Source organism: Cetorhinus maximus, chromosome 20 (genome assembly GCF_964194155.1).
Source record: "Cetorhinus maximus chromosome 20, sCetMax3.hap1.1, whole genome shotgun sequence".
Lineage (NCBI taxonomy): Eukaryota > Metazoa > Chordata > Chondrichthyes > Lamniformes > Cetorhinidae > Cetorhinus > Cetorhinus maximus.
Window position 1 is genome coordinate 26535398 of NC_135898.1, and position 25347 is coordinate 26560744.

Here is a 25347-nt window from a genome sequence, read left to right on the forward strand (position 1 = left end):
CTGTTCCAACGAAAACAATCCACGTCTATCCATCCTCGTTTCATAAATTAAAAGTTTAATCCCAGGCAACATCGTTGTGAGTCACTGCTGCACACCTTCAAGTGCATTCACATCCTCCCTATAATGTGGCGACCAGAACTGCACACAGTACTCCAGCTGTGGCCTCACCAAAGTTCTCTACAACTCCAATACGACCTCCCTACATTTGTAATCAATGCCTCGATTAATAAAGGCAAGTGTTCCACATGAATTTTTCTGCAACCCACTAACATGCCTCTCTGCCTTCAGAGATCCATGGACACACACGCCAAATTCCCTTTGTTCCTCAGAACCTCCTACTGTCATGCCGGTCATTGAATAATTCCTTGGCAAATTACTCCTTCCAAAGTGCATCACCTCACTTTTAATGTGTAATTTCCATCTGCCACTTATCCGCCCATTTGACCATCCCGTCTAAATATTTCTGTTGCACTCAACCTAGCTATGAACCACCTGGCCAATAATTGTGTCATCCGCAAACTTACTAATCCTACCCCCCACATAGTCATCTATACCATTTAGCTAAATGACCGATAATAGGGGACCGAGCACAGATCCCTGTGGTCCGCCACTGGACACTGATTTCCAGTCATTAAAGCATCCTTCTGTCATCACCCTCTGTCTCCTAGCACTAAGCCAACTTTGGATCCACCTTATCAAATTACTCTGTATCCCATGTGCATTTGCCTTCTTTATAAGTCCCCCATGTGGGACATTTTCAAAGCCTTTGCTGAAAAACACATAGGCTACATCAACTGCACTACCCTCATCTACACACTAGGACAGCTCCTCAAAAAATTCAATAAAATTTGTTAGGCATGACCTCCCTCTGACAAAGCCATGCTGACTATCCCTGATCAAACCTTGCCTCTCCAAGTGGAGATAGATTCTCTCCTCCAGAATTTTCTCCAACTGTTTCCCTGCAACTGACGTGAGGCACACTGGCCTGTAGTTCCCTGGCTTACCTCCACAACCCCTCCTAAACACCTGAAGCACATTACCTGTTCTCCAGTCCTCTGGCAGCCGCCGCACCCCGCCCCCCTCACTGCCCCGTGGCCAGAGGGGAATTAAAATTTCGGGTCAGAGCAACTGCGATCTCCTCCCTTGCACCCCTCAGCAGTCTGGCATACAAATCATTCAGGCCTGGAGGTTTGTTCACTTTTAAGCCTGCCAACACCTCCAACATCTTGTCACACACTGTATAAATTTGCTCAAGAACCTCGCAGTCTCTCTCCCCAAGCTCGATACCTTCATCCTCATTCTCTTGGGTGAACACGGATGTGAAATTTTCATTCAACACTCTACTGATATCCTCTGGCTGCACCCATTGATTGCCCCCTTGGCCCCTTATGGGCCCCACTCTTTCCCTGGTTATCCTCTTCCCATTGATATATTTCAAGAATACCTTGGTATTTTCCCTACTTTTAACAGCCAGAGCTTTCTCATATCACCTCTTTGCTCACCTAATTGCTTTCTTAAGTTGTAGCCTGCACTTTCTGTAATCCACTAATGCCTCCGCTGATTTGCTTCCCTTGTACCTGCTAAAATCTTCTCTTTTCCTTCTCCTTGTAACCTGAATATTTCTGGTCATCCATGGTTCTCTGGGCTTGTTGCTCCTTTCTATCACCGTGGAAGGAACATGTTGAGCCTGTACCCTCCCCATTTCCTTTTTGACTGCCCCTCACTGCTCGTCTGTAGATTTCCCCACAAGTAGCTGTTCCCAGTCTACCTTGGCCAGATCCTGCCTTAGTTTATTAAAATCCACTGTTCCCCATTCCAATACAGTTTTTGCAACTTGTCTATTTCTTTTCCATAACAAACTTAAACTGTAACATGTTGTGGTCGCTGTCCCCCACCATCACTCCAGCCACCTGTCCGGCTTCATTCCCCAGAATTAGGTCCAGCACTGCGCCTTCCCTTGTTGGACCCTCTACACTTTGATCTAAAAAGTTCTCCTGTACACATTTCGAGAAATCCACTCCATCCAACCCCTTAACACTATGTCTATCTCAATTAATGTTGGAAAAGTTGAAATCACCTAATATAATTACCATATTTTTATTGTTTTTACACACCTTCCCAAACTGTGCACATTTTTGCTCCTCAATTTCCCGTTGAATATCTGGGGGCCCGTAATAAGGACCTTACAATGTGACTGCCCCTTTTTTATTCCTAAGCCTTACCCACAAATCTTCGTTCGCTGCCCCCTCCTAGCTATCATCTCTCCTTACTACAGTAACTGACTCCTTCGCTAATAATGCAATATCTCCTCCTGTTTTACCACCTCCCCGCTCTCGCCTGAAGATTCTACATCCTGGAATGTTGAGCTGTCAATCCTGCCCCTCCCTCAACGACGTCTCAGTAATGGCTACTATATCACAATTCCACGTGACAATCCTCACCCTAAATTCATCCATTTTGCCTGTAATGCTCGTGGCATGAAAGTAAAATCCATCCAGCCTTGCCTTATTCCCTTGAAACTTAATGCAACTGTACTCCCTCGGACATCATTGTTTCTCTATATTATGATGTTTCCCTATTCTGCTAACATCCTGTGTCCCCTCCCCCTGCCAAATTAGATTAAAGTCCTCCCAACAGCGCTAGCAAACAGCCCCCCGCCCCCCCACTCCAACACCCCCCACCTCCCCACCAACCCCCGCACCACTCCCCTCGGCAAGGATGTTAGTCCCGCTCTGGTTCAGATGTAGACCATCCCGCTTGTACAGCTCCCACCTTCCGCAGAAACGGTCCCAGTGATCAAGGAATCTAAAACCCTTCCTCCTGCACCAAATCTTAAGCCACGTATTCATCTGCACTATTCTCCAATTTCTGTGCTCGCTAGCACGTGGCACTGGGAGGAGTCCAAAGATTACAACCCGAGAGGCACTGCTTTTTAGTCTACTGCCTAAATCCCTGAATTCATGATGCAAAGCCTCATTCCTTTTCTACCTATGTCATTAGTGCCAACACGTACCATGATCTCTGCCTTATCACCCCCCTCCCCCACCCCCCCCACCCCCCCTTCAGGATGCCCTGTAGCCATTTAGTGACATCCCACACCAGGGAGGCAACGTACCATCGTGGAGTCACGTTGACGGCCACTCTGTTCCCATGACAACATAATCCCCTATTACGAGTGTTCTCCCTCCCTTCCTCCCCTCCTGTACAGACAGGCTGTTTGTGGTGCCAGGAGCTTGGCTCTGTCAGCACTCCCTGGAGGGACCAGCGCCCTCATCAGCCTTCAAATTGGAATACCGATTTGCGAGCGGGTCCCCAGGGGACTCCTGAACTACCTGCCTATTTCTCTTGGACTGCCTGGTGGCCATGCATTCCCTCCCTTTCTCAAATCCCTTCATCTGCGGCGTGTCCACCTCTCTAAACGTGCTATGCACAATGCTCTCAGACTCGCAGATGCTCCACAGTATCCCTAACCGCCGTTCCAGCTCTGAAACCCGGGCTTCCAGGAGCTTCAGCAGGGCACACTTCCTGCACACATGCTGGTCCCTGGCATTGTAAATGTCCCCGGCTTCCCACATGGAGCACGAAGTGCACACCTCGGCTTTGAGTGCTCCTGACATGACTTATCCCTTAAAATTAAACCTTTTCAATGGATTACTCTAGGGTCCTTCTTTCCTGATCCTTGTTTCTGTAGAATATACAAACTATAAACCACAAAAAGACCTTAAACGATAAGCGCTTAAAGTACTCAATACCTTTACCACTACTTACCGGTCATTCCTTTCCCTTGTAGCCTCTACTCCTGCAGCAGTGCAAGACATCGCTCTGAAGATTTAAGAAGCTGGATAGCAATGAAAAAATGTAAAGAGACCCTCTTTCCCTGTGCATCGAATTCAATTTCCACTGTGTACTAAATTGTCAATATGCACTCCGGCTGTGTCACACTCAGGATGAGCTCTCTCCCCTGTTCGTGTGCAAGCAAGAACACATTTAGGAATGAAGGACAAAATAAATCGCGATTTACGCGATTATTTGTCCCCCAAAATGTTCCGGATTCTACCCTCAGCTAACGGAGGAGGTGTTGATTTTGGTGGAAACTTTTAGCATCAGGTGTTTGCAAAGTTTTGAAGCAAAACTAACAGAAAATCCCCTTTGTCGCATTTAAGATATGCCCTGTTCACATTTTCATTCATCTCTTGTCCCAGCGAAGGCTAATTATCAACCTTTCATTTCAGGCGGACGTGGGCGCAGCCAGCCTCACCCATCAGGTAATAGGCCTCTATTATCTTATTCTTTACTGTACTAATCAATCCAGCTGAAAGCGAAATCTCAGAAACAATCACACTTTCTTTTGGTTCAATGGTTATTGTGTCCTCCATTTCTCTGCCAGTGGGAAATGTAATATTCCAGAAATCTGTTGTAGAGCATCTTTAATTCCTGTAGACGGGCGATTGCTGCATAATACAGCGAGACAACGAACCTAGTCCCCGCGGAGCAGAGTGTGAAGAGCAACTGACTATCCTGCCGTTCCGAAACGCGCTTATACTTCTTGGGTTACAAGCCAGCTTTCATGCGGAGGCTTCGTGGCTTTCCGCTTCCGGCGGCAGGGGCAGGGCGGGAAACGCTTGGATGAGAGCTTTAATATCTGTTCATCTGCACTAGGTCCGGAATGTCACCATTATCAGCCAGTGAGTGGGATAGACTGCTGACCATTGCAGCCTCACCCTTCTCCTATTCGCTGGAGAAACGAAAACACTGCGTTTATTGGCATTCCGTCCCTGAACACGCCTCTCTCGTGCTGGGAGCCTCCCACTGGCTCCCGGCTCTTTTTCGAACTCTGAGCACAGCCCAAAGCCCGTACGGATTCGCCTCTTACTTGCTCAATGGGGGAATCGGTAATATCTGGGTTGTGCGTTAAATCTACCGTAACTCTGGCTGTTCTTCTGGTGTTTTACAGAAACGGTGGAGATAAGACTGGCGAATGGGGGCAGTCCGTGCACTGGGAGAGTGGAGATTCTCTACAAGGGGCAGTGGGGGACTGTGGATGATGATAGCTGGGACGTTCAGGATGCTGCTGTTGTGTGTCGGGAGCTGAGCTGCGGGACCGCCCTCTCTGCACCCGGCGGGGCTCATTTTGGGGAAGGCTCCGGGTATATTGTGACGTGGAATGTTCAGTGCTCTGGGACAGAGGCCGCTCTGCGGGAGTGTCGTTCAAGTCAATGGAGTCAATATTCCTATTCACACTCCTATGATGCCAGCGTCAACTGTTCAGGTATTTTAATTATTATTCTTATTATTATTGTTGTTGTTGTTATTATTATTATCCATTGATGGGATGTGATAGTCGCTGTCAGGGCCAGTATTTGTTGCCCACCCCCAATTGCACATACTGAATCAAGTGTAGGCCAGACCAGGTAAGGCTGGCAGATTTCCATCCCTAGAGAACATAGTGAACTAATTACTGCTGGTTTCATGGTCACCTTTAGTGTTAGTAGCGATCAAGATCAGATTTTATTAATTTAATTCAAATTCCACCAGCTTTCATGGTGGTAGTTGAGCCTCTATCCCTAGGGATTAGCCTGAGAATCTGGTTACAAGCCCAGAGGCATTAACTTTACGCCGCCATCTCCCTCTTTGTTGTCTCTCATCTCCCGCAAGATCCGATGGTTTCTGGGAAAAAGCGGACAAGGCATTATGGGATTGTCCGTAGCCAAAAAGTGGGAATAATTCGAGTTTTCTTTGGATGAAATTAATCTTACATTGACATCAGGATCATTGGGTGTAATAAAATAACATCCCGCACAGGGCGTGCACCGACAGCCCGGCTGTGTGCCTCCAGTGATCATTTGCTGTGAGATGATCCCGATCTTCAGAGGAGCGGAAATCATAGACCGATTGCCGCCCCTTGAAACTACCCGACATTTGACGTTATTCCGAGTTCCTTTGATGAACTTCCGAGCTGGCATAACCAGAAATTCCGATCGCATGTCCCTCGGAGAAACTCATCCAAGGGGTGTAGATCCAGAGCGATAACAGGGCTCACCCGCTTTGTGTGCCCAGCTGCTGAATGGTAATGTTCAAGGTCCAAGGGGGCTGCTAATGATTCCATGACTGGCTTGGGTGGCATGGTAGCTGGTTGCGGGCGCTAAGTGGGAAAATGGCTAGGGAAGGTGAGGTTGTTTCAGAGGGGTAGGAGTGGGGCGGTATGTGGCTGAGGTAGCAGGGGGTTGAGTTTCAAACGGGTGAGATAATAAGTGTTTGACGCCACAGGTCGGTAAGATGGTAGATGGGTGAGGTGGTAGGTGGGTGACGATGCAAATTGTTTATTTGTCTAATGCGCGTCAGGTGGCTGGAGGGCTATGTGGCAGTTGGGTTAAGTGGTGGTCAGTAGACTGCCCGGGATGATTCAGTTGGTCGATAGGGTGGAAGGGTGTTTGTTGCCGAGCTGTCGGGGGGAGCGTATCGGGTCTAGACGGGGGAGTACGGTAGTCGTGGGTGTAGTTTCGTTACCTGGGGTAATCGGATGCCCAAGGGGGAGTCGGCGAACCTTCAGTAGGGTAGTTGAATGGCCAAGGTAAGTGATTATTGAGACAGTTGTGTAGTTACCCAAGAGTTTGATAATGTTTCCATCTAACACTTCCTGGTTAACTTTCCAGGGAAGTACATGGAACTTTTTGAAGTCTCTGACAAGAGCTCAGAGTCGGAGACAATTGCAGGTGGTCTCGTGGAATAGCGGATTTGCCCCTCCAAAATTCAAACCTCCCAGTGAATTAGCACATGGGTAAACAGGTTGGGCGTTCACAACTTTCCAACACGCAGCTGAGTCATACACCCGGCCTCTAAGGAATCAGTGACTGCAAAATTTGGTCTGATATTTTAGACAGATCATGGAAATGCAATTAGGGATGGAAGTTTCTCAGCATTGGAAATGGAATGGAAGATCCCACCGTTACCTGAACATTTGCATTCATTTCAAGTTTGATTAATATCGAACTGAGAATGAGTGCAGAATGTCAAATGGGTTAATTAAAAGTAACAATTAGGATGAATAAACTTACTACGGTCAAACTGCTGGAACAAAAGCAGGGTGAAATCTAGGCACACAGCCGTCACATGGTGAACTTCAAAATAGGTTAAATGGCAAATTGTTATATTGGTGGATTTTGCAATACAGGGCAGCAAATGTAACACCAAGGAAGCCTTGTAAAGCTAACGCCAATGGAAATTAAAACGAGGCTGCATTCTCGAAGTTCGTGTTGAATGCTCAACTCAATACATCTGTTTCATCAATCCCCCTCCTCACGTTATACGTTCAGAGGTCTAGCTGTTCGCTAATGATTGGTCAGTTTAAGCTCCATTCCTGATTCAACAGGTATGGAAGCAGACCAAGGCCACACAGAACTAATCCTGAACCATATCCAGGCCCCCGAAGATCAGTGACAATAAAGAACTGAAACGCCATAGCACACGGGGCTACAGGCCAAGTGCTGGAAAGTAGGGCAACAATAGATGGGTGTTTGATGGCCGGAACGGACACGTTGGCTGCAGGGCCTGTTTCTGTGCGGTGTACTCTATGACTCCAGCTGCTCCACGCAAGTACGAGGAGACTACTGTCTACAAGAGAAGGCTAAATACTTCCCCTTGACATTCGGTTGCATTACAATCAACCAATTCCGCTCCATCAAAATCTTGGTTTTCACTATTGAGGAAAGACTCAAGGGCAATATTCATCTAAAGGCGTGGCTCCGTGTTCTGGCCAAAGGTTAAATATATTTTTAGAATGGAACATCACCTAAATCCCCAAAGCTTTCGTGGCACGAGACAGCAGTGTGATACAGTCAACTCAAGTGTCCTGGGTACGTGCAGCTGCAGCAATAGGCAAGAACGTCTACAAACCCAGGACAATGTATGGTTCAGAACTGGCAGCCAACCATCCACCACGAAGCTCCACTCTCTCTCACTGGACTACTATGGCTGCATTTTATATTATGTACAGAATGAAAGAAAAAATACACCCCAAGCTTCTCTGCACAGTCTCGCAAAGGAACGACCCCACGGTCACTGTTTCAAATTCCAGGAGCTCTGTATTGGACAGTATTGTGGGAGCACCTTCACGGCACGGACTCCTACTGCTTAAGAGGAAGCACACAATAATCTTCTCAAATCAACTAACGAATGACTGCAAGTACTGCCCTTGTTAGCATTAGCCACTTCAATAGAATCGTTGTGGACGTTACACAGAATTGCAATCACTCCACATTGCAGCTACAGAACCATGCAGACCAAATGGTCCATCTCGATATTCCTGCTCTTAAAGAGCCTTTCCCCACTCACGAAATTTCGTTATCTAAATCCAGCCGTGTACCTTTAGATTTTTTTCTCTACCCTCATTTGTTGATCAGAATATTCTTTCCGCTTTTCATGGAAATGAGCATGCTCAGGGAAGCATTTATTGTCCATCCCTAATTGCCACTGAGAAGGTGCTGGCCTTCTTGATCTGCTGTAGTACATGTGGTGTAGATGCACTCAGAGTATTGTACTTCCTTTTCAGTGCATCTATGTCATTCAACTCAACTTCTGCTGTGGTAGCAAGTTCCACATTCTAACGACTTTCTAGGTTAATAGTTTTTTTTTAATGTTTATGAGTGCACATTTAGAATTTTAGTGGGTACATGTTAAAAGCTGCCAGCTTCTTTTTTCAGCATTGGAAGCCTCCAATTGCTACTTAAGTTCATTCGGGCTTTTATTTCCTCAGGAGTATTTGACTCCCCTATTCTTCCTGCCAAAATATAACATTTCATGGTTACCTATTTTTAAATTAATATGCCAATTATTTGCACATTCTGCAATTGTGTTCCTCTTTTACTGTTTATTCTGTGATTTTACTTAATTTTCTCCTATATATCATCGCAAATTTTCTGAATTCTCACTGTACCTGCAATGTGGCTTCATACATATTTTTGGATCGATTTCTAGTGGCCCAAGCATTTCCGTAAAAAGGTGAATAAGAGTATTCCTGGCATCAACGGTCCAGGAACACACTTTCTGCATTTTGTTTTTCTAATTGACCACACACACTCCGTTAACTCTCTATCCTGTTTTGGAGCCTGCTTAAAATGTATTCGATTTCTTCTACACGAGCTCAAAATTGTCTAATTTCAAAGGTGATTTTTGAACCAGAGTACACAATAAATGAATATAAAGTGCAACGGTGGCTACTTGAGTTCTGAAATAAAAGTTTTAAAGCGCTCAGCTGGTTAAGAGCCATCTGTGGATAAATGACAGTAATGTTCCATGTCAATAACCTTTCGTCATTACAATTGTACAAGGCGTATTCAGGGATGTGGGCATCAGTGGCTGGGGCAGCGTAAATTGCCCATCCCACATTGTCCTTGAGAAGGTGCTGGTGAGCTGCCTTCTTTACCTCCTTGAACCGCTGCATTCCATGAGGTGTACACACACCCACAGTGCTGTTAGGGGGGAGTTCCAAGAATTTCACTCAGCTGCAATGAAGGAACGGCAATATATTTTTAAGACAGAATGGTGAGTGGCTTGGAGGCCAAATTCCAGGTGGTGGTGTTCCCATGTGTCTGCTGCACTTGCACTTCGAGATGCTAGCGGTAGTTAGGTTTTGAAGGTGCTCTCTAAGGTGCAGTGGTAACTTCCTGTAGTTAATCTTCTAGATGGTACATACTACTGCCATTGTATGTCGTTGGTGCAGGCAGCGAATGTTTGTGAATTGGCTGCCAATCATGCGGATTGCTTTGCACTCGATGTTGTCAAGCTTCTTGAGTGTTGTTAGAGCTGCACTCATGCAGGCAAGTGGAGAACATACAATCACAGACCTGACTTGTGCACGACAGGCTTTGGGGAGTCAAGAAGTGACTTAATCGCCGCAGGGCTCTCAGCCTCTGATAAACAACCCCTGAGCAAATATTTTCGCTATTGTAAAAGGGAAGGGCCTGGGACTCTGTTATGAAAGGCAGCAGTGAGTGTCCTGCAGTGCAATGTTGTCCTGGATTAAAATAACTTGATTATACCGGGTTATATTGAGCATTGTTCTGTGGTCACCGATGTTATTCTGGATAATTCAAGGCTTCTGTTTGACGGTTACTAACCAGTAATTGCGGAGGTCATTAACGGCTGATTGGGTTCGCTGGGGCCGTTTTGTTATCTGCATGCACTGTCCCGTTTAAGGGATAAAGCAGGACGGTGCGGTATGAGAGGGATTATGGCTGGACATATGTTTTATCACCATTCCTTGTTACTTTGATCATTGTCGTCTGATCATTGTCCTCCTGCAAGCGCTTGATTTTATTAAGAAGGGGTCAACAGAAATATCGCCGTAATGGGTTTAATTTGACATGAACGACCTGTCTCTATACGGTGGTTCCGGGTCATTTCAGACGATTTCTTTATAGAAAACCCACGTCTCTTGGAATTTTATCCAGGGTTAACTGCCAGTATTGCAACTGTATTTCAATTTATCAATGCTGAGATTAACGTCAGATCGGGAATGGGTGCAGACAGGGAGAGGGTGAAGAGCTTTATTGGACACCCTATTTAATTAACCTCAATAAGTGGGCACAGAGTAATCAGCTTGAAGAAGGTGCTGATGGGAATAGAGGGGAAGCGACAGGATTGGAAGGAGCATTTGAAAATGGTAACATGAGTAAACAGTTCACCGCTAGATCCTTTTCAGCTATTCAGTGAGGTAATTTGTCTCAGCTCCATCCATCACTCTTGTTTCCATTAACCCAGAATACATTTGTTTCGCAAAATCTATCAATCGCACATTGAAAATTACTAATTAATCAGCCGTACCAATTTCGTGGGAGAATGCTCTGCTATCAAAAATTATCAATGAAAAATACCGGTTACCATCCATATTTCAGGGAATATAACCAATACCTGTCAGATGTAACTATGTGCTGAACAGAGAGAAAGAGTTCATTTGTTTTTTTATTCTACATGGGGTCCTTTGCCTTGTGAGTGGCTCTATTTCTGTCGTTGCCAAATGCTTGAATCTGAACAAAACTGTCTGCAACTTTTCAATGTCTCACCAAAATCAGATGCCTACCATATAGCCAGACCAACACTAAGTCTGCCTCGATCCACCTCCATAAACCCAAGGGAGTTCGGCCTTAGCTTATTGGATTTGCTGATGAAATCTACATCCATATGGCCATTTCCTCTAGATTGACGATTGCAATGCGCACCAAGCTGGCTTCCCTAAATTGATACTGCACAATTAGTATCATGCAAAACTCTAGGGCCCATTTCTTGCCTGCCAGCAAACCCCACTTACTATGTCCCCAGTGCTGACTGACCTACATTGTTTTAGAATTGAGAAATGCCTTGATTAAAACAAAATGCATCTTTTTTTTCCAAGTCCATCCAACGCTTCAACCCCTCAAGTCAATGCAATTTCCTCCCGGCGAAAAACTCCCAGTGATCTCTCTACTCACCCTGTTTTGGCCTTTTGCGCATTCCCGATTTGTATTGTTCCACTATTGAAGTCCATTACTTTGCCGTTCTGAGCGTAAATCTTTAGAATCTACCCCTTGAACTCCCTGCCTCTTAACTTTTATTTCCTCCTTCAAGACGTTCTTGCTCTAATCTTTTCGCCAAGGTATTCATCATCTAATCTAAAATACCCTCATTCTTCTCGGTAATTGTTATCGCTCCTGCGTTGGGATGCTTCATTATTTTAACAACGCAATACAAGCTGTTGCTGGGCAAGTTAAAGAATAGAAAATGAATGAATGATCGAAAAAAACAACCGATTACCGTATCATAAACGGACAAGGTACATATACATTCATGTAACATTGGTCTAAAGTTGTTAATGTTAGCTGGAGTGGAACGATTAATATATGCGATTCCAATTGTCTGCACAATAATATTCGAAGCGTTGAACACAAACAAACAAGGCTAGCCGGATGGCATACATTGTCAATGTCTGATGTAGTTGCAATATTTAAAATAGCTCTGGCTGTATTTTCTGTGAAACAGGTAAGTGCAGAAAAATACTCTTTTGTATGTGTCATGTTTCTGTCATGCACATTTGGAAGTTTAGTAGTTAGCTAATAAGGATACAATAGTTTAGTTTGAACGATAAGTTCACTATCTTCTCAGGCTATAATACTGTTGTATTATACTCTGACAGGAATGTTGCAGTTAAGACTGTCAGATGGTGGAAGCCGATGTGCTGGCCGAGTGGAGATTTATCACAATGAGACCTGGGGCTCAGTTTGTGATGATTCCTGGGATCCAGCCGATGCTGACGTGGTTTGCAAACAGCTGGGTTGTGGGAATGCCTTGGACGTGCCACTCCCTGCTTCTTCTGAACCTGGCGCAGGCCCAGTTTGGTTGGATGAGATTAACTGTACTGGAGAAGAATCGCATCTCTGGGAATGTTGGGGAGATGGGAATGTGCAATGGGGTAACCATGACTGTTCCCACAAGGAAGATGTGAAGATTATATGTTCAGGTAAGGTTCCTCTCAATGTGATGATCTTCTGCAGTGCATTAGTCGAGGCTTAACATGGAAGATAAATTCTATAAAAAAGCAAAGCACGCAACCAGACTATGAGGCCAACCTTGTCTGTGTCGAGTTTATACTCTACTAGCGCATTACCCCATGTTATTTCATCTGAACCTACTTGCGTATCCTTCCATTTATTTTCCCTTCTGTACTTTCCTAACTTCACATGAAAAGCATTGGTGCCATTACCTCAACTAATCGAGCTGATCTACTTTACAACTTCTGTCCACACTCTGGGAATGAAGTAAAGTGAAAATATTATTCGGAATTTCCAATTGGATTTCTTCATGTCAGATTCATGATCGATAGATTTGAACTGCGTCACTTCAGCATTGATTAGTTCTGTAGCATCCCTACATTCCGTTGCTTCTCTGCAAGTTACGTTTATTTTCTAAGTAGCTTGTTGCCTCTTTATCTTTGCTACCAAAATTCACCGCCTTAACATATCCGTCTTAAATAATTTGCCTTGTTGTACGCCCATTCCTCCAGTTAAGGTTTTATTCTATTTTCTGGCAGGCTTCATTAGTATTAACTAGCGACCCATATTTTATTCAATTACACTTCCGTTTCCCACGTCAAAATCCTTTATCTAAGTTTTCATCAGGATTTGCCCTTACACAATCCTGATAGAATAATTCCCCCATTCTGCATCACTATCTTTAGCACGAACTTGTGTTTTGCAGTCAATTCTATCAATTTTCCGAATGATTTCCTAAGTCTACCTTGTCTAAACTCAATCTCTGAGCTACCTTCTGAAAATTAATGTATATTACATAAACTGCATTGTCCCTTGTCAAACATTCTCTATTTTTTTTCAACCTATCCAATATCCATGGTAAACATGTCTTTCACGTTTGAAAAGACTGTTGATTGTTCTTTTCTCAAAAGTGAAAGACTGTTGATTGTTCTTTATTATGTAGTAGAATATAAGTGTTTTCTATTACGCTTCAGATACATTTACGGCATTTAGTGAACAGAACCGGTGTAACATGTGTTGTCCTGTGCAGTATGAATATAAAACAAGTTATAAATCCAGATATTTTTTTTATTTTCTTGACAGAACACAAAGAACTGCGGTTGGTGAATGGAAAACATCGTTGCCAGGGGAGATTGGAAGTCTTTTACAAAGGGGCCTGGGGAACAGTGTGCTCGGAAGAATTACGTTCAAATGATGCAACAGTGATCTGTAAGCACTTACAGTGCGGCAGCCTCCAATCTATTCAGTATGACGCTGATTTGTTCGGGCGAGGGTCCGCTCCTATCCTGCTCAGTAAGATAGGGTGCTATTCAGCTAATTTGACTCTTTCACAGTGTCGTTCAGACTCAGAGCGTATAAAATACTGTGACCACGGAGAAGATGCAGGTGTTGTTTGTTCAGGTAACAACCGCCACAATGTACCGGTGCCATTTTAAATATTGATGTCTGAAATATTCAGCACGTTTCTCTTCTCAACAGAATCCGAAGTGACGATGCAGCAGTCCCACCGTTCCAACAATTTCGTTCCAGAATCAGGTCCTCCCTTATATAGAATATTCCAAATATGTAATTTGAATTCTGGCTTGTACAACATCAAGTGCAATAATTAATTATCTGTGACAGATTCGGAACAAAGGTTGCGCCTGGTTGGAAGTAACAACAACTGCTCCGGGAGAGTGGAAGTATTGCGCAATAACACCTGGGGCACAGTGTGTGATGATTCCTGGAATATCGCCGATGCAAATGTTGTCTGTGGACAGCTCGGGTGTGGCTCCGCTGTATTAGCCCCAGGAGGAGCCGCTTTTGCCGAGGGTAAAGGTGTCATCTGGCTGAATGAGGTTAAGTGCACCGGAAGCGAATCATTTCTATCAGACTGTGCTTCCTCATCGCCAACTCAAATTGACTGTAATCACAAAGAAGATGCCAGTGTGATTTGCTCAGGTAATGATAGAACCAAAATGTGGCTTGGCCCTTTGACTGGGAACATGGCTCATTGATTTGCTAAATTAGGGACAGCAATTTTGTTTCCAAAGTAAACTCGCAACAGTTAATGTCCTTTTGTTTTGTGCAATTAATTCCGCAGGGCTCGATTTTTCGCCGAGATCTTCTCCGCCCACACTTCCAGGTACACATTATTAATAATATTATTCGTATTCGTGTCCACGTTCACGGTCTTAATATTGATATTGGTGTAATGAGTTTCACTTTGGTTTGTTAATTTCTGAATAATGTGGGTAATTTCAGGCTGATTGAATCATTTGAAAATACAAAGCGGTCTGTGTTTGTGTTGAATACTTCTGTAATCTTCTCATTAAGGGCAAGAAGCTAAAACCACATCCATCGCTGTTGTCGTCCGCATAACACTCGGGGTCTTGTTAATCTGTGAGCTGATGTCGCTAATGGCGGTCATATACAAAATGTCATCAAGGAAAGGTGAGGCCTAATGTTACCTATAAACTAATGTTGGATGACGAACTTATGGTTCATATACTGGCGAGTGTCCAATTAATTGCAATTTACCAGGAAGTGTTACCTGCCCTCGTTAGAAATCAATAGTAACACATTTTGTTCATTTGCCCTGGACAACCAGCTGAGCGAAGTAGTAAAATGAAGTTAAAAATATATAATTAAAGAGTCTACATTCACTACCCCAGTCCATCCATCTGTAGATGAAACTCCAGAATTATTCACTAGTTGCAAGAATAAAGTAGAACGTTTCATTTAATTGGTTGTTACTTATTTGTTGTTACTATTTCTTTATCTCCTTGGTATCGTTTCACACTTTCGTTTTCTGGATTGGTATGCCCGATATCTAACACTTTGATCAGGTCCTATACAACGTATTATGGAGGTGACATTCTGCCTTCTCCAGTAATCCTGCGTCGTAATACAACTACTTATCTTCTAGTCCAATAACTAGCACACCCCTGATCTATTTACACAATAGTTGACTTCTTACGCTGATGCACCAAATAGGAACCTTGAAGTCCTCCTTTGCGCTTCCAAACTAATGTTGTCCCCTAGCCGTCAGTCAACTTATTAACCAGCTACTATTCAACTGCTTTCCCAATGTAACCGAATGATCACCTGGAAGTCATTAATCTTGACACCCTGCCAACATCTTAAACACACACTGCTGCCTATAGTTTTTTTTTCTTTCTTTTCTTCTGGCGGCCTTGAAAATGATCTTCGCCTGCTGGAGGTGAATCTGTATCTATGTAGAAATAGAAACAAACACACACAACACACACGCACATGTACATATGCACTCGCACTACCCACGCATGCATACACATGCATATACAAACACACACACACATACAACCACAGACGCATAGACACGAACGCACACACACGCACACACAATACATACGCATGCACACACATTAATACACAGACTGACACACATACACTCACGCCCATGCACACACACACATGCACACGCAATTCACACACAAACACAGAGACAGAGATGCACATATACAATAATGCTGCTCCGCAATGAAGGAAAATTGATTTGCCTTTTGACTCTCGCCAGATTTGTGATTAACGGTTATTCGCTGATTTTTTTTAGCCAGTCGTCTGTGGAATTCAAAAAAATGTTAAATGCCTCGTTTTCCCTCCAACAGGTGATGTCACTTTCCACTCGGATCCAGCTGATCATATGGACGAAGTGACTTATGAAGAGCTTGAGAACATCCCACCACCCAACGAATCCATTCATCGAGGTTCGTCAGGTGTGTGTTTAAGATTTGTCAGGCAATTTAACTTTAAACAAATTTGACTTTTCCTTCAGTGTCCACTTCTAATTTTCAGTGTATTCAATTCGCGCGAAGAACTGTCCTTTCACTGTCCAGTGTGAAAGAGTATTGACACGGTGAGAGTATCTCTGTCCATGAGATGATAGATTGATTTGGAAGGACTCCGAACCTGATTTTGTTGTTCCCTGAATAGGTTTGCCGTTTAATTGCAAATAATGAGCAGAATCACTGCTTCCATCTTCTAACCTACAAATATCTGAGCTAGTGAATGACAAACACATCAGTGCATAGCTGCCATTTTTACAGCACTGCTTCTACCCCAGTATGCAAGCATTGCAATAGGTGAGGGTTTGCTCCTGGATCCAGTTATGGAGAATAAACCAACTAGAATAATGAGAGAATGTGTGGGAATAGTGATATTAGTATAACACATTTTAAGAAAATGACTCAGAAGAACAGAGGCCATGGCAATGGACTGGGAAGGAGGTGCATTTAAGGAACACAAAATAAAACACTGGGAAATAAAATAGACAGTAGTATTGAGAAACAATAATGTTTATCATCAATTCAAAAAACATGTTATTTTTACGAAGTATAGGAAAAAAATGCATTCCAACAAATAACGAAGGAAAACAAATTGCAAACTTTATCATGTTCGATGAAATGCAGGAGAAAAAAATTCTGCCAAATAAACACGAAAGATACCCATTTTTAAATTAGTATTGTTAATTCCTGGGAAGTGGGCGTCGCTAGATTTACCAGCATTTATTGCCCTTTCGAAGCTGGTGGTGAGCCGGTTCTGAACTGCTGTTTCGTAAAATTAAGAGTCAAGCTGGAATCACATGTAGGCAAGAGGAGCAGATTTAATTTCCTAAGAAGTGCTATCAGACCGGATGGATTTTCACAAAAATCGACAATGGATCCATGTTCGCAATTAATTCCAGATATTTATCGAATTTAAATTCCACCATCAGTTGTGGTGGATTAGACCTCGTGTTCCCCAAATCCTTACCCTGAGATTCTGGTCTTTTAGCCCAATTGCAATACAATGATGCCGCTGCCAGGGGTGATTAAAGGCTGAAGGGAAAACTGGCAGAGCGATATGCAGCATGCACCTAGTATATAATAAAGCAGAGGAGAGTGACAGTGAGGGTTGGGGTTGCCAGGCAAGGAAGAAAATCGAGAGATGAGGAGAGATGTTCAATCAATCTGGAAGCTAATTAGATTCAGTAATAAAGGAGCACAAAACACAAATGTTAATGTTCTATAGCCGCATAAAGAAGACAAATGAGAATGAGAACAGGGGAGGTTAATGACGAACTGAGTAAAATCATAAGGAATAAGGCAAAGAGTAGGCCATTAGGCCCATCTGTACTCGTCTTCCATTCAAAAACACCATGGCTTGTTTGACTGTGACTTAAACTCCTCTTTCCTGCAAGCCACATTTCCCTTGACTTCCATATAATTCAAAAACCTGTTGGCGTCAGCTTACAGAATATTGAATTTAGCAGCTTCAGCTGCTCTCTGGGGAAGCGAATTCCAAAGGGGAATTACCCCTTGAGAGAGGAAACACATCCTCATCTCCGCTTTAATTGGTGAAAAAATCTCATTTTTTAAATGCGCTCCCGAGTAAACAATGTCACTAAAAAACCAAATGATTGCCATAACTTCAGTATTTAACATGGAGAAAAAAATAGTTGACATGACATTGGAAGATTAGAGTAGAAAAAAATCAAATAACATTTAAGAAGAGCAGAAATATTAAACCAACCAAATTGTGAAGGTAAAATGGTCTGCCTGCACGGATTGCATTCAAGCATTTTAATCTAAAGAGGTAACAGATGCACGATCACAAATAGTTACTAGCTCATTAGTCAAATGTGTGGTGCCAGGCTACTGGCAGTCAACTAATATGTATATTATATTTTAAGATGGGGATGGGATTTGTCCCGGGAACGATAGGATATTCAGCTTCAAATTGATGGGAGGTAACTTAATAAAACCGCTGCTAAAGCAAAAAATATGAAAACGTCTGGAAACCAAAGATATCAGAATGAATAGTCAGGATAATTTTCAAAATGAAATGTTTTGCTTATCAAACTTCATCAAAACCTTTATACAGGTAATAATGATGATGTTATTTGCAAAAACGTTCCTCCATAAGGTGCCATATAAAAGTCCAGTGAATATAGTGAGCGCACATATAGCAGTCTCGTTGGTAATACGCTTTACTTTTGAGTTCGAAATTTCCAGCTTACGTCCCACTGCAGAAGTTGAACACAAAAATCAGCGCTCGGATTTTGAAGCAGTGCTGATAGTGTGCTCCTCTGCCAGAGGTGCTAGCTTTCGGATGAAACATCAAAGTGAAGCACTGTATGCCTTATCATAAGGGCACAGCTATTCAACAACACTATTTTGAAGAAGAACAGCGGGAAGTATCCCCGATGCGCTTGCCGATATTAGTCCATAAATCAACATTGCAAAAACCGGATATCTGGTGATTACCATGTTTGTTTGTGGGGTTATGTTGAGACTTTCAGCGGCCTTGGAACAGCAAAAGCCAAGTAACCTTATGAACAGCTGGAAAGTAGAACATGCAACGGAAATAAAGGTAGTTATTTACAATGGTTGAATTTGGAATGTGAATTTCCACAAGGAGCAGAGCATAATATACTTTAAGACTAAGATTATTGAAATCAAAATCAAATCAGAATTCCACATTTTTTCAAAGGCACCAAATTCCTCCAGCATATAACCAAAGTGCATATAAATAAGGAGACGATGCAAAAAAATACAAATATGTTACACAAACTGAAGGTTTATAATTAAACCGAAAGGCCGAATGGGCTAGTCCTCTGGTAGATGAGGTTACATAACTGAGGTGCTAAAATTGTGAATTTATTTTCATGGAGTATAATTAGAGAGGTCGTTTCAACTTGTGGGAAAAAGCAAAACCAGTAGTCGACATTGTAGGATAGTTGCTACTAATTTAAAAAAAACAGAATTAAGCAGAAGCCGCTTTTCTCAGAATGCGGTGAGAAATAAGTATTTGTAAGGAGGCCATGCAAGGATGCTACGAAGTGACATAGGATGGTTAAGTGAGTGGGCAGAGACCCGGCAAATGTCGTATAATGTGCGTAAATGCGAAATTGCCCATTTTGTAAGGATGAATAAAAAGGAAAGAGAGCTTGCAGAGCTGTGGGATTCAGAGGGATCTACCTGTTCAGTGCATGAATCACCAAAGGCTAGCATGCAGGTTTAGCATGCAATAAATAATGCTAATAGAATGTTATTGTTTATGGCGTCGGGAATTGAATACAAAAGTTGGGAGGTTATGCTTAATATATACAGGGCACTAGTGAGATCACATTTGGAGTATTGCGTAAAGTATTGGTCTTCTTATTTGAGAAAGATGCAAATGTGTTAGAAATATTTCAGGTAAGACTTGCTATGCTAATACAGGAACAAGGAACTGTTGGGCAGCTTAGTCCTTTGTCTGCTGGTGTGTAGAAGGGGAAGATGTGATTTGATCGAAGCTTTAATGGCCCTCAGTGTCTGGGCAGAGTGGAGGTGGAGAGGATGTTTCCTCTTGTGGGCGAACCTGGAATTAGGGATAACGGGTTAAAAATAAGGTGTCGCTCATTTAAAACTGGGATGAGGAATTTGTTTCTCTCTCTGAGGGTTCTGTGTATTTGGAACGCTCTTCGTTAAAAACATTTGAGGTAGTATCTTTGAAAATGTTAAGGCAAGGGAGTTAAATGTTATCGGGGTAGGCGGGAGGATACGATCAGATCAGCCATGATTTGATTGAAAGGCAGAGCAGGCTTGAAATGCCGATGGACCTACCGCTGCCCCTACTCCTGTTCCTCTTCGCATATTCGCGTGTACCACGTTGTCAGGTTAGGGAGCGGGGGGAATAATGTCGATTTGTGTAAGGCAAGAGTTAATAAGCAAATGAAGGAGAAGGGAATACATTATCAGATGCTATGTTTCACCTACTATATCAACTTAGTATTCACTCAAACATCGGCCCAAGTTCTAAATCGAATGCAACGACCTTCATTGCGTTAGGTGTCCCATTTCCTTATCGCATTTCATCGTTTTCCCAGAACTTGGGATTCCTGTAACTATCATCTCGTTTTATTCCCTTTAAACAATTATTCAAACAGTGACTGCTCTCAGGGTCAACACACTCTTTGTCCGGGATGTTATTATTACTGGTGAGTCGATTCCTGTATGAGGGCAGATTCGTATCAGGTAACCACTACCTAAGATTGATAGTTCCTATCCAATTATTCCATCAGGCTGCAACCTGTCATGTGTCATGTGTCCTTGAGCTGCAAAATGCTCTTGAGCATATCAAGTCAAAGATACTTATTGCATCAGCAAAAAAAGCTTTTGAGTCTGCTATCCATGGGGAAGGGTGTAAAGGGTAAAATAAAGTTATCGATAAAATAAGACAGAAATCTAAAATATCACATTCTCCTCCCCCGCTCTTTACTGGTACATTACGAGGTGTTCCATTTTCTGCAGTAGTTGTTGGTGGATTTAAAGTTTTTGGAAGTGAGACGGTAGAATAGAAGAGCAGGGGGAGACATTCTTGATCAGAAAACCCCGATTCCTGTTTCTATAGTAACCGAATGTGTCATACATTATTCACTGCTCTAGTATTTCAGATATTACCTGTAGCAATGAGCTGTGCTGTGTATTTTTCTGTCCGTCAGGGGCAGGATTCAAATTAATTGCTCTTCCCTGTTAGCACTGATAAGGTTGAGGAGATCCTTCCCATTCCACCACCGCAATCCGTGCAATGTTCCCCCACAATAATGTCGGACACCAAACTCGAGTTCTTTGCGGTAGCAATCATGAAGGTATGTCTTTTCCGCTCTGATATTGCAAAACTGCCTCTCCAATAGCGATCCATGTTATGTGATTGACAGTTTCTGCTTGCATTGACTTCGTCAATCGGATCGAATATTGCACAGTCATAGTTTTCGTAACACGCATCCTGGGACAAATAATCTTGAAGGGAATTCGTCCAGTATTCAGGGTGGGTACATTTTCAGTCGCCATCATCTCGCTTCTGCATATGTTGCTCTCTGCTATCCAGCAACAGAAGATACAAGGCATACTTGCCGTTAAATGACGCAGGCAATGATTCATAATTTTCGACAATTGTTTTATAAATAAATTAACAAACAGATGTCAAGTACTTTGCATTCGAACAAAATCATAACGATTGCACCATGCAGAACAGTTCATTTGGCATTTTCGTTTGCGTTGTTTGCTGTGAAGTCATTGAACAGGTCAAAGGGCGTTTTGTCACGACATGTAATGGAAAACCTTCCTCGACCTCCATACTTTCAGGTGGATGATCAGCATAAAGGCATTCTCTCCAATTCCTCAAGAATGAAGTATTTCTCTGAGTTGTGCATCAATTTCAAGAACTCATGGCTGTCCTTGTCAATGAATTCGGCACCATCTGAGCACCTGTTCAGCATATTCCTCAATAACCATAATCCTTTGGGTCAAAATGCATTCAAAGTTCTCATCATTTCTATCGCCCAAGTTACATCATTCTCTAGTTTCTATCCCATCTCCCCTCATACACTTTAGGCCAATCTTGTCCATGAGAGGCACCGCGTACTCCCTCGACCCTCTTCCCATGAAAACAGTGACCACCCAACTTCGCTTCCTGCTGCCAATGGTAGTTAGTGTTGTAAACTGTTTTCTCCCTATTCAGCATGTGTCCCTCCTTTAATATCCCAACATGAGTTCCGTTCTCCAAAAAAACAGCAAAAATCTACCCCGTAATCAACATTTTGCTTTCTCTCCCAAGTCATTAAATGCCTTGTCGCCTCCCAAACCCATGTCATGCCTTTCCTCGAACTCCATATGTCAATCCATGCAATCAGGCTGTCATTGCTCCAACATTACCGACATATTCCTTATCAAAATCGCAAGTGACTACCTGGTTGTGACAAAGATAAACGATGCTTTTTCGTTAGTGTTTCCACGTCTATAGCCTTTGACGTGATTGGCCACATGATCCGCTTCCAACTCATCAGCACCAGCTTTGTGCTACGATCTCTCCCAGTTTCCCTTCTGCATGATAACCTCCAGCTGCATTATCCGAAAAGAACAACAGTTTGTACATAGCAACACCCAAATCTACATCATCAACACCTCCCCCGAATCTTTAGCTGTCATTATAATATGTTACTGCTCGTTTGACAGCTAATGCTGGATAGACAGGCAATTCCACAATTAAATATCAGGAATACTGAAAATGCATTCGTTGCACAGCAGGACCTTAATTTTATGGTTAGACATTCAATCCTTCCCCCGGACAAAATTCGCAGGCTGACACCATTTTTTTGCAGTCTTGTAGCTAAGCTTCTGGCCCACATTACCTAATCCTCTCTATGACTAGGTTTTCGCTCCTTTGTAACATTGCCCTACTCAAACCTTACCTCGGTTCATTTGCTGCTGAAACCCTCTCCCATGCATTTGAAGCTCGCATTTTTGATCATTCCAACAGACTGCTGGCTGGCCAAACGCATTCTATTCGCCAAGAACTTGAGGTCGTCCAAAGCTCTGCTGCCAATGTCCTTACTGTCACCAAGGCCTGTTCATTCATAACCCTTTTTTTCTTAAAACTACATTTGATCCCAGTTAAGGAAAGGCCGGATTTCAAAACCCTCAGTCCTGTTTACAATTAATTTTCTGCCTCCTCTCTATCGCTGCAATTTTCTCTAGCCATGCAGTGTTCACCTCATCATGGGCGATTGAACATCTGTGATTTTAATCCCTTCATCATTCGTGATTGCGACGTCAGCTACCAGGGCACTACCTGTTGAATTATTTCCCTAAACGTATCTGTCTCTCTAAATGTCTTCCCTGTTTAAAACTTGTAGATTTGAACAAGCTTTTGGTCAGCCGCCCTGCTATCACATCACGTGACTACTTGTCAGATTTTGCCCTCCCGATGAAGCTTGAATGTGTTTGTTTTAATGTTAAGGTGTCTATAAAAAATAACAGTTGATATTTATTTTTTCCAGGCATTAATCCATTACCTGTTTTCCTCAACAGAACAGAGCTCCCATCCTCACACTGATCCAGACTTACCGTTTCCTCCCATTACTGGAAACTGTGAGGATGTTCTCCATGAGCAGCTCACAGAACTGGAGGATCAGCTGCCGTTGGAGGGTGACTGTGTGCCTCCAATTTTTAGAACACCTACATCAAACCGGTAAGAGCAATGTTTTATTATCTTCTCCAATGTGTGTGGTGCAGTAGTGAGAGTTGGTGTTTTCTTCTGTTTGTGAAGTGAATTCAGCATTTAGTAATACAGAAAGTTATCAGTCAAAATAGCCGTTAATTTACTTACGAAATAAATGCAAATTTGAGATGGAAACATAAATATTAACGAGAAAAAAAGTTCAATTTGATTTGTCTGTGTGACAGCAAGATTTGTTTTAACATGAGGATAGAAAATAAAACCTCTTATTTCTATGTTTTTTTCTCTGACAAACTGAGGTCTGGAAGCGTTTACAGCTAGTGATCTACGTTTTGCAAAGTAGTCACTGTCGTAATTTAAGACATGGGGAAGCCAATATGCGCACAGCAAAATTTCTTAAAGAGCAACATGATAATTACCAACTAATCTGTTTGGGAGGTTGTTGACTGACCCATAAATATTGGGAAGGGAACCGGGGATAACTCCCGAAGAACTCCTTTACCCTCCTCCGAGATATTTCCATGGAATCTTATACATCCAGCTGAGCAGGCGGATGGGCCGTTGGTTCATCGTTTCCTCTGAATGACCGCGCATTCAGCAATGTAGCACTTCCTCATTACTTCACTGGAGTATCATTCTCGGTATTTTCACCCATTCCTTGGATAATGAATTGAACCTTGAGGTACAGAATGTGAGTGTTACTAACTGAGGAACGGCTAACCCTACCCTCAATGAAAGAATTTTTTGTTTTGTTTTTCTGTTCAGGTAAAAATCAGCTTATAATCCAGTATATGATTTCACGAGGAGTACCACAGACTTGGAGAAAACCTTTTTGGAAATATCCATTTCCATTTCCAACTGTGTGAAAATGCTGAATGTGCTTGCCTCAATACAAGTCTCAATTCTAAGAAATAATAAGCCATTTTAGCATGCGCTTAAATGTAAGGTTTAGTTTTTATCCATACGTCATTTGATAGTAACTCTGTCTACTTAATTAACGTTTGAAAACAGTGTTTAGTTCAGTTCATTTTATGTCGATATTAAAGCTGCCGTACACTGCCTGTAGTGGATGAATGAACTTTGTAATACACATAAAGACCACGTGTTTATCAATAAAAGTATTATAACTTCATGTCGCAATGACATAACTTTTCAGACCCCATTAAAGAATGTTCGAACTTTTTGGGGGTCAAATAATTGGTCTGCCTGTCCCATTGCTTTTTATTGTAACCGTTCCCTCCATCACAATATACTCAATGTCCAGAGACTTCTACACACTCATAATGTGATATGAAATGTGGGTATGTTTCAATAAATAGCATTGTTTATGCATTTCATTTGGAATGTTTGTCTTTGTCGATGTCAATCTTTTCATTGCATCTAGTTAGTAATTGTATAGTATTCCAAAGTAAACCGCAATGTTGTTTTGCTGAGGTTTAACTACCCTGGGAATTTGGGGCAGTGGCCGGTGGCTGGAAGAACCTGATCAGTTGTGGCCTTTAATTTTAAAAGTACTTTATTTCTGTTTTCGACCGTCGGTCAGCAATGGTTACTGAATCAGGAGAACGACTGTACGGTGCAGCGTCCTGCTTCTGATTGTCATCATTGAACCACTGAAATACCAGTATTCAACAGCAGAGGGTTACCTGCGCTACAAATGTTAGGGCTACAGCACATACAAATCATTTTTAAAAAATGTTATTTTTTAATTTCTCCAAGTTAAAGAAGCACTGGATTTTTTTAAAGGGGCTCCACAAATTCAGAGAGAACCCGAAAAAATCAATCAGAACCGAACCTTACAGAATGTAATGATCCTATTACACAA

At 42.6% G+C, this 25347-nt stretch overlaps 1 protein-coding gene across 1 annotated transcript in view; it reads left to right on the plus strand.

Annotated features, from left to right (window-relative positions):
* LOC144694761 (scavenger receptor cysteine-rich domain-containing protein DMBT1-like) overlaps positions 1 to 24291 on the plus strand; it is a 41956-nt gene extending 17665 nt beyond the window's left edge. The window contains exons 4-14 of the mRNA XM_078565335.1: positions 4233 to 4265; positions 4955 to 5269; positions 12167 to 12490; positions 13605 to 13922; positions 14001 to 14057; positions 14145 to 14462; positions 14605 to 14646; positions 14838 to 14954; positions 16151 to 16258; positions 23375 to 23534; positions 24288 to 24291. Of these exons, the coding sequence (XP_078421461.1) occupies positions 4233 to 4265; positions 4955 to 5269; positions 12167 to 12490; positions 13605 to 13922; positions 14001 to 14057; positions 14145 to 14462; positions 14605 to 14646; positions 14838 to 14954; positions 16151 to 16258; positions 23375 to 23534; positions 24288 to 24291 (1796 nt within the window). The remainder of the gene's footprint in view (positions 1 to 4232; positions 4266 to 4954; positions 5270 to 12166; positions 12491 to 13604; positions 13923 to 14000; positions 14058 to 14144; positions 14463 to 14604; positions 14647 to 14837; positions 14955 to 16150; positions 16259 to 23374; positions 23535 to 24287) is intronic.
* The last annotated feature ends 1056 nt before the right edge of the window (positions 24292 to 25347 follow it).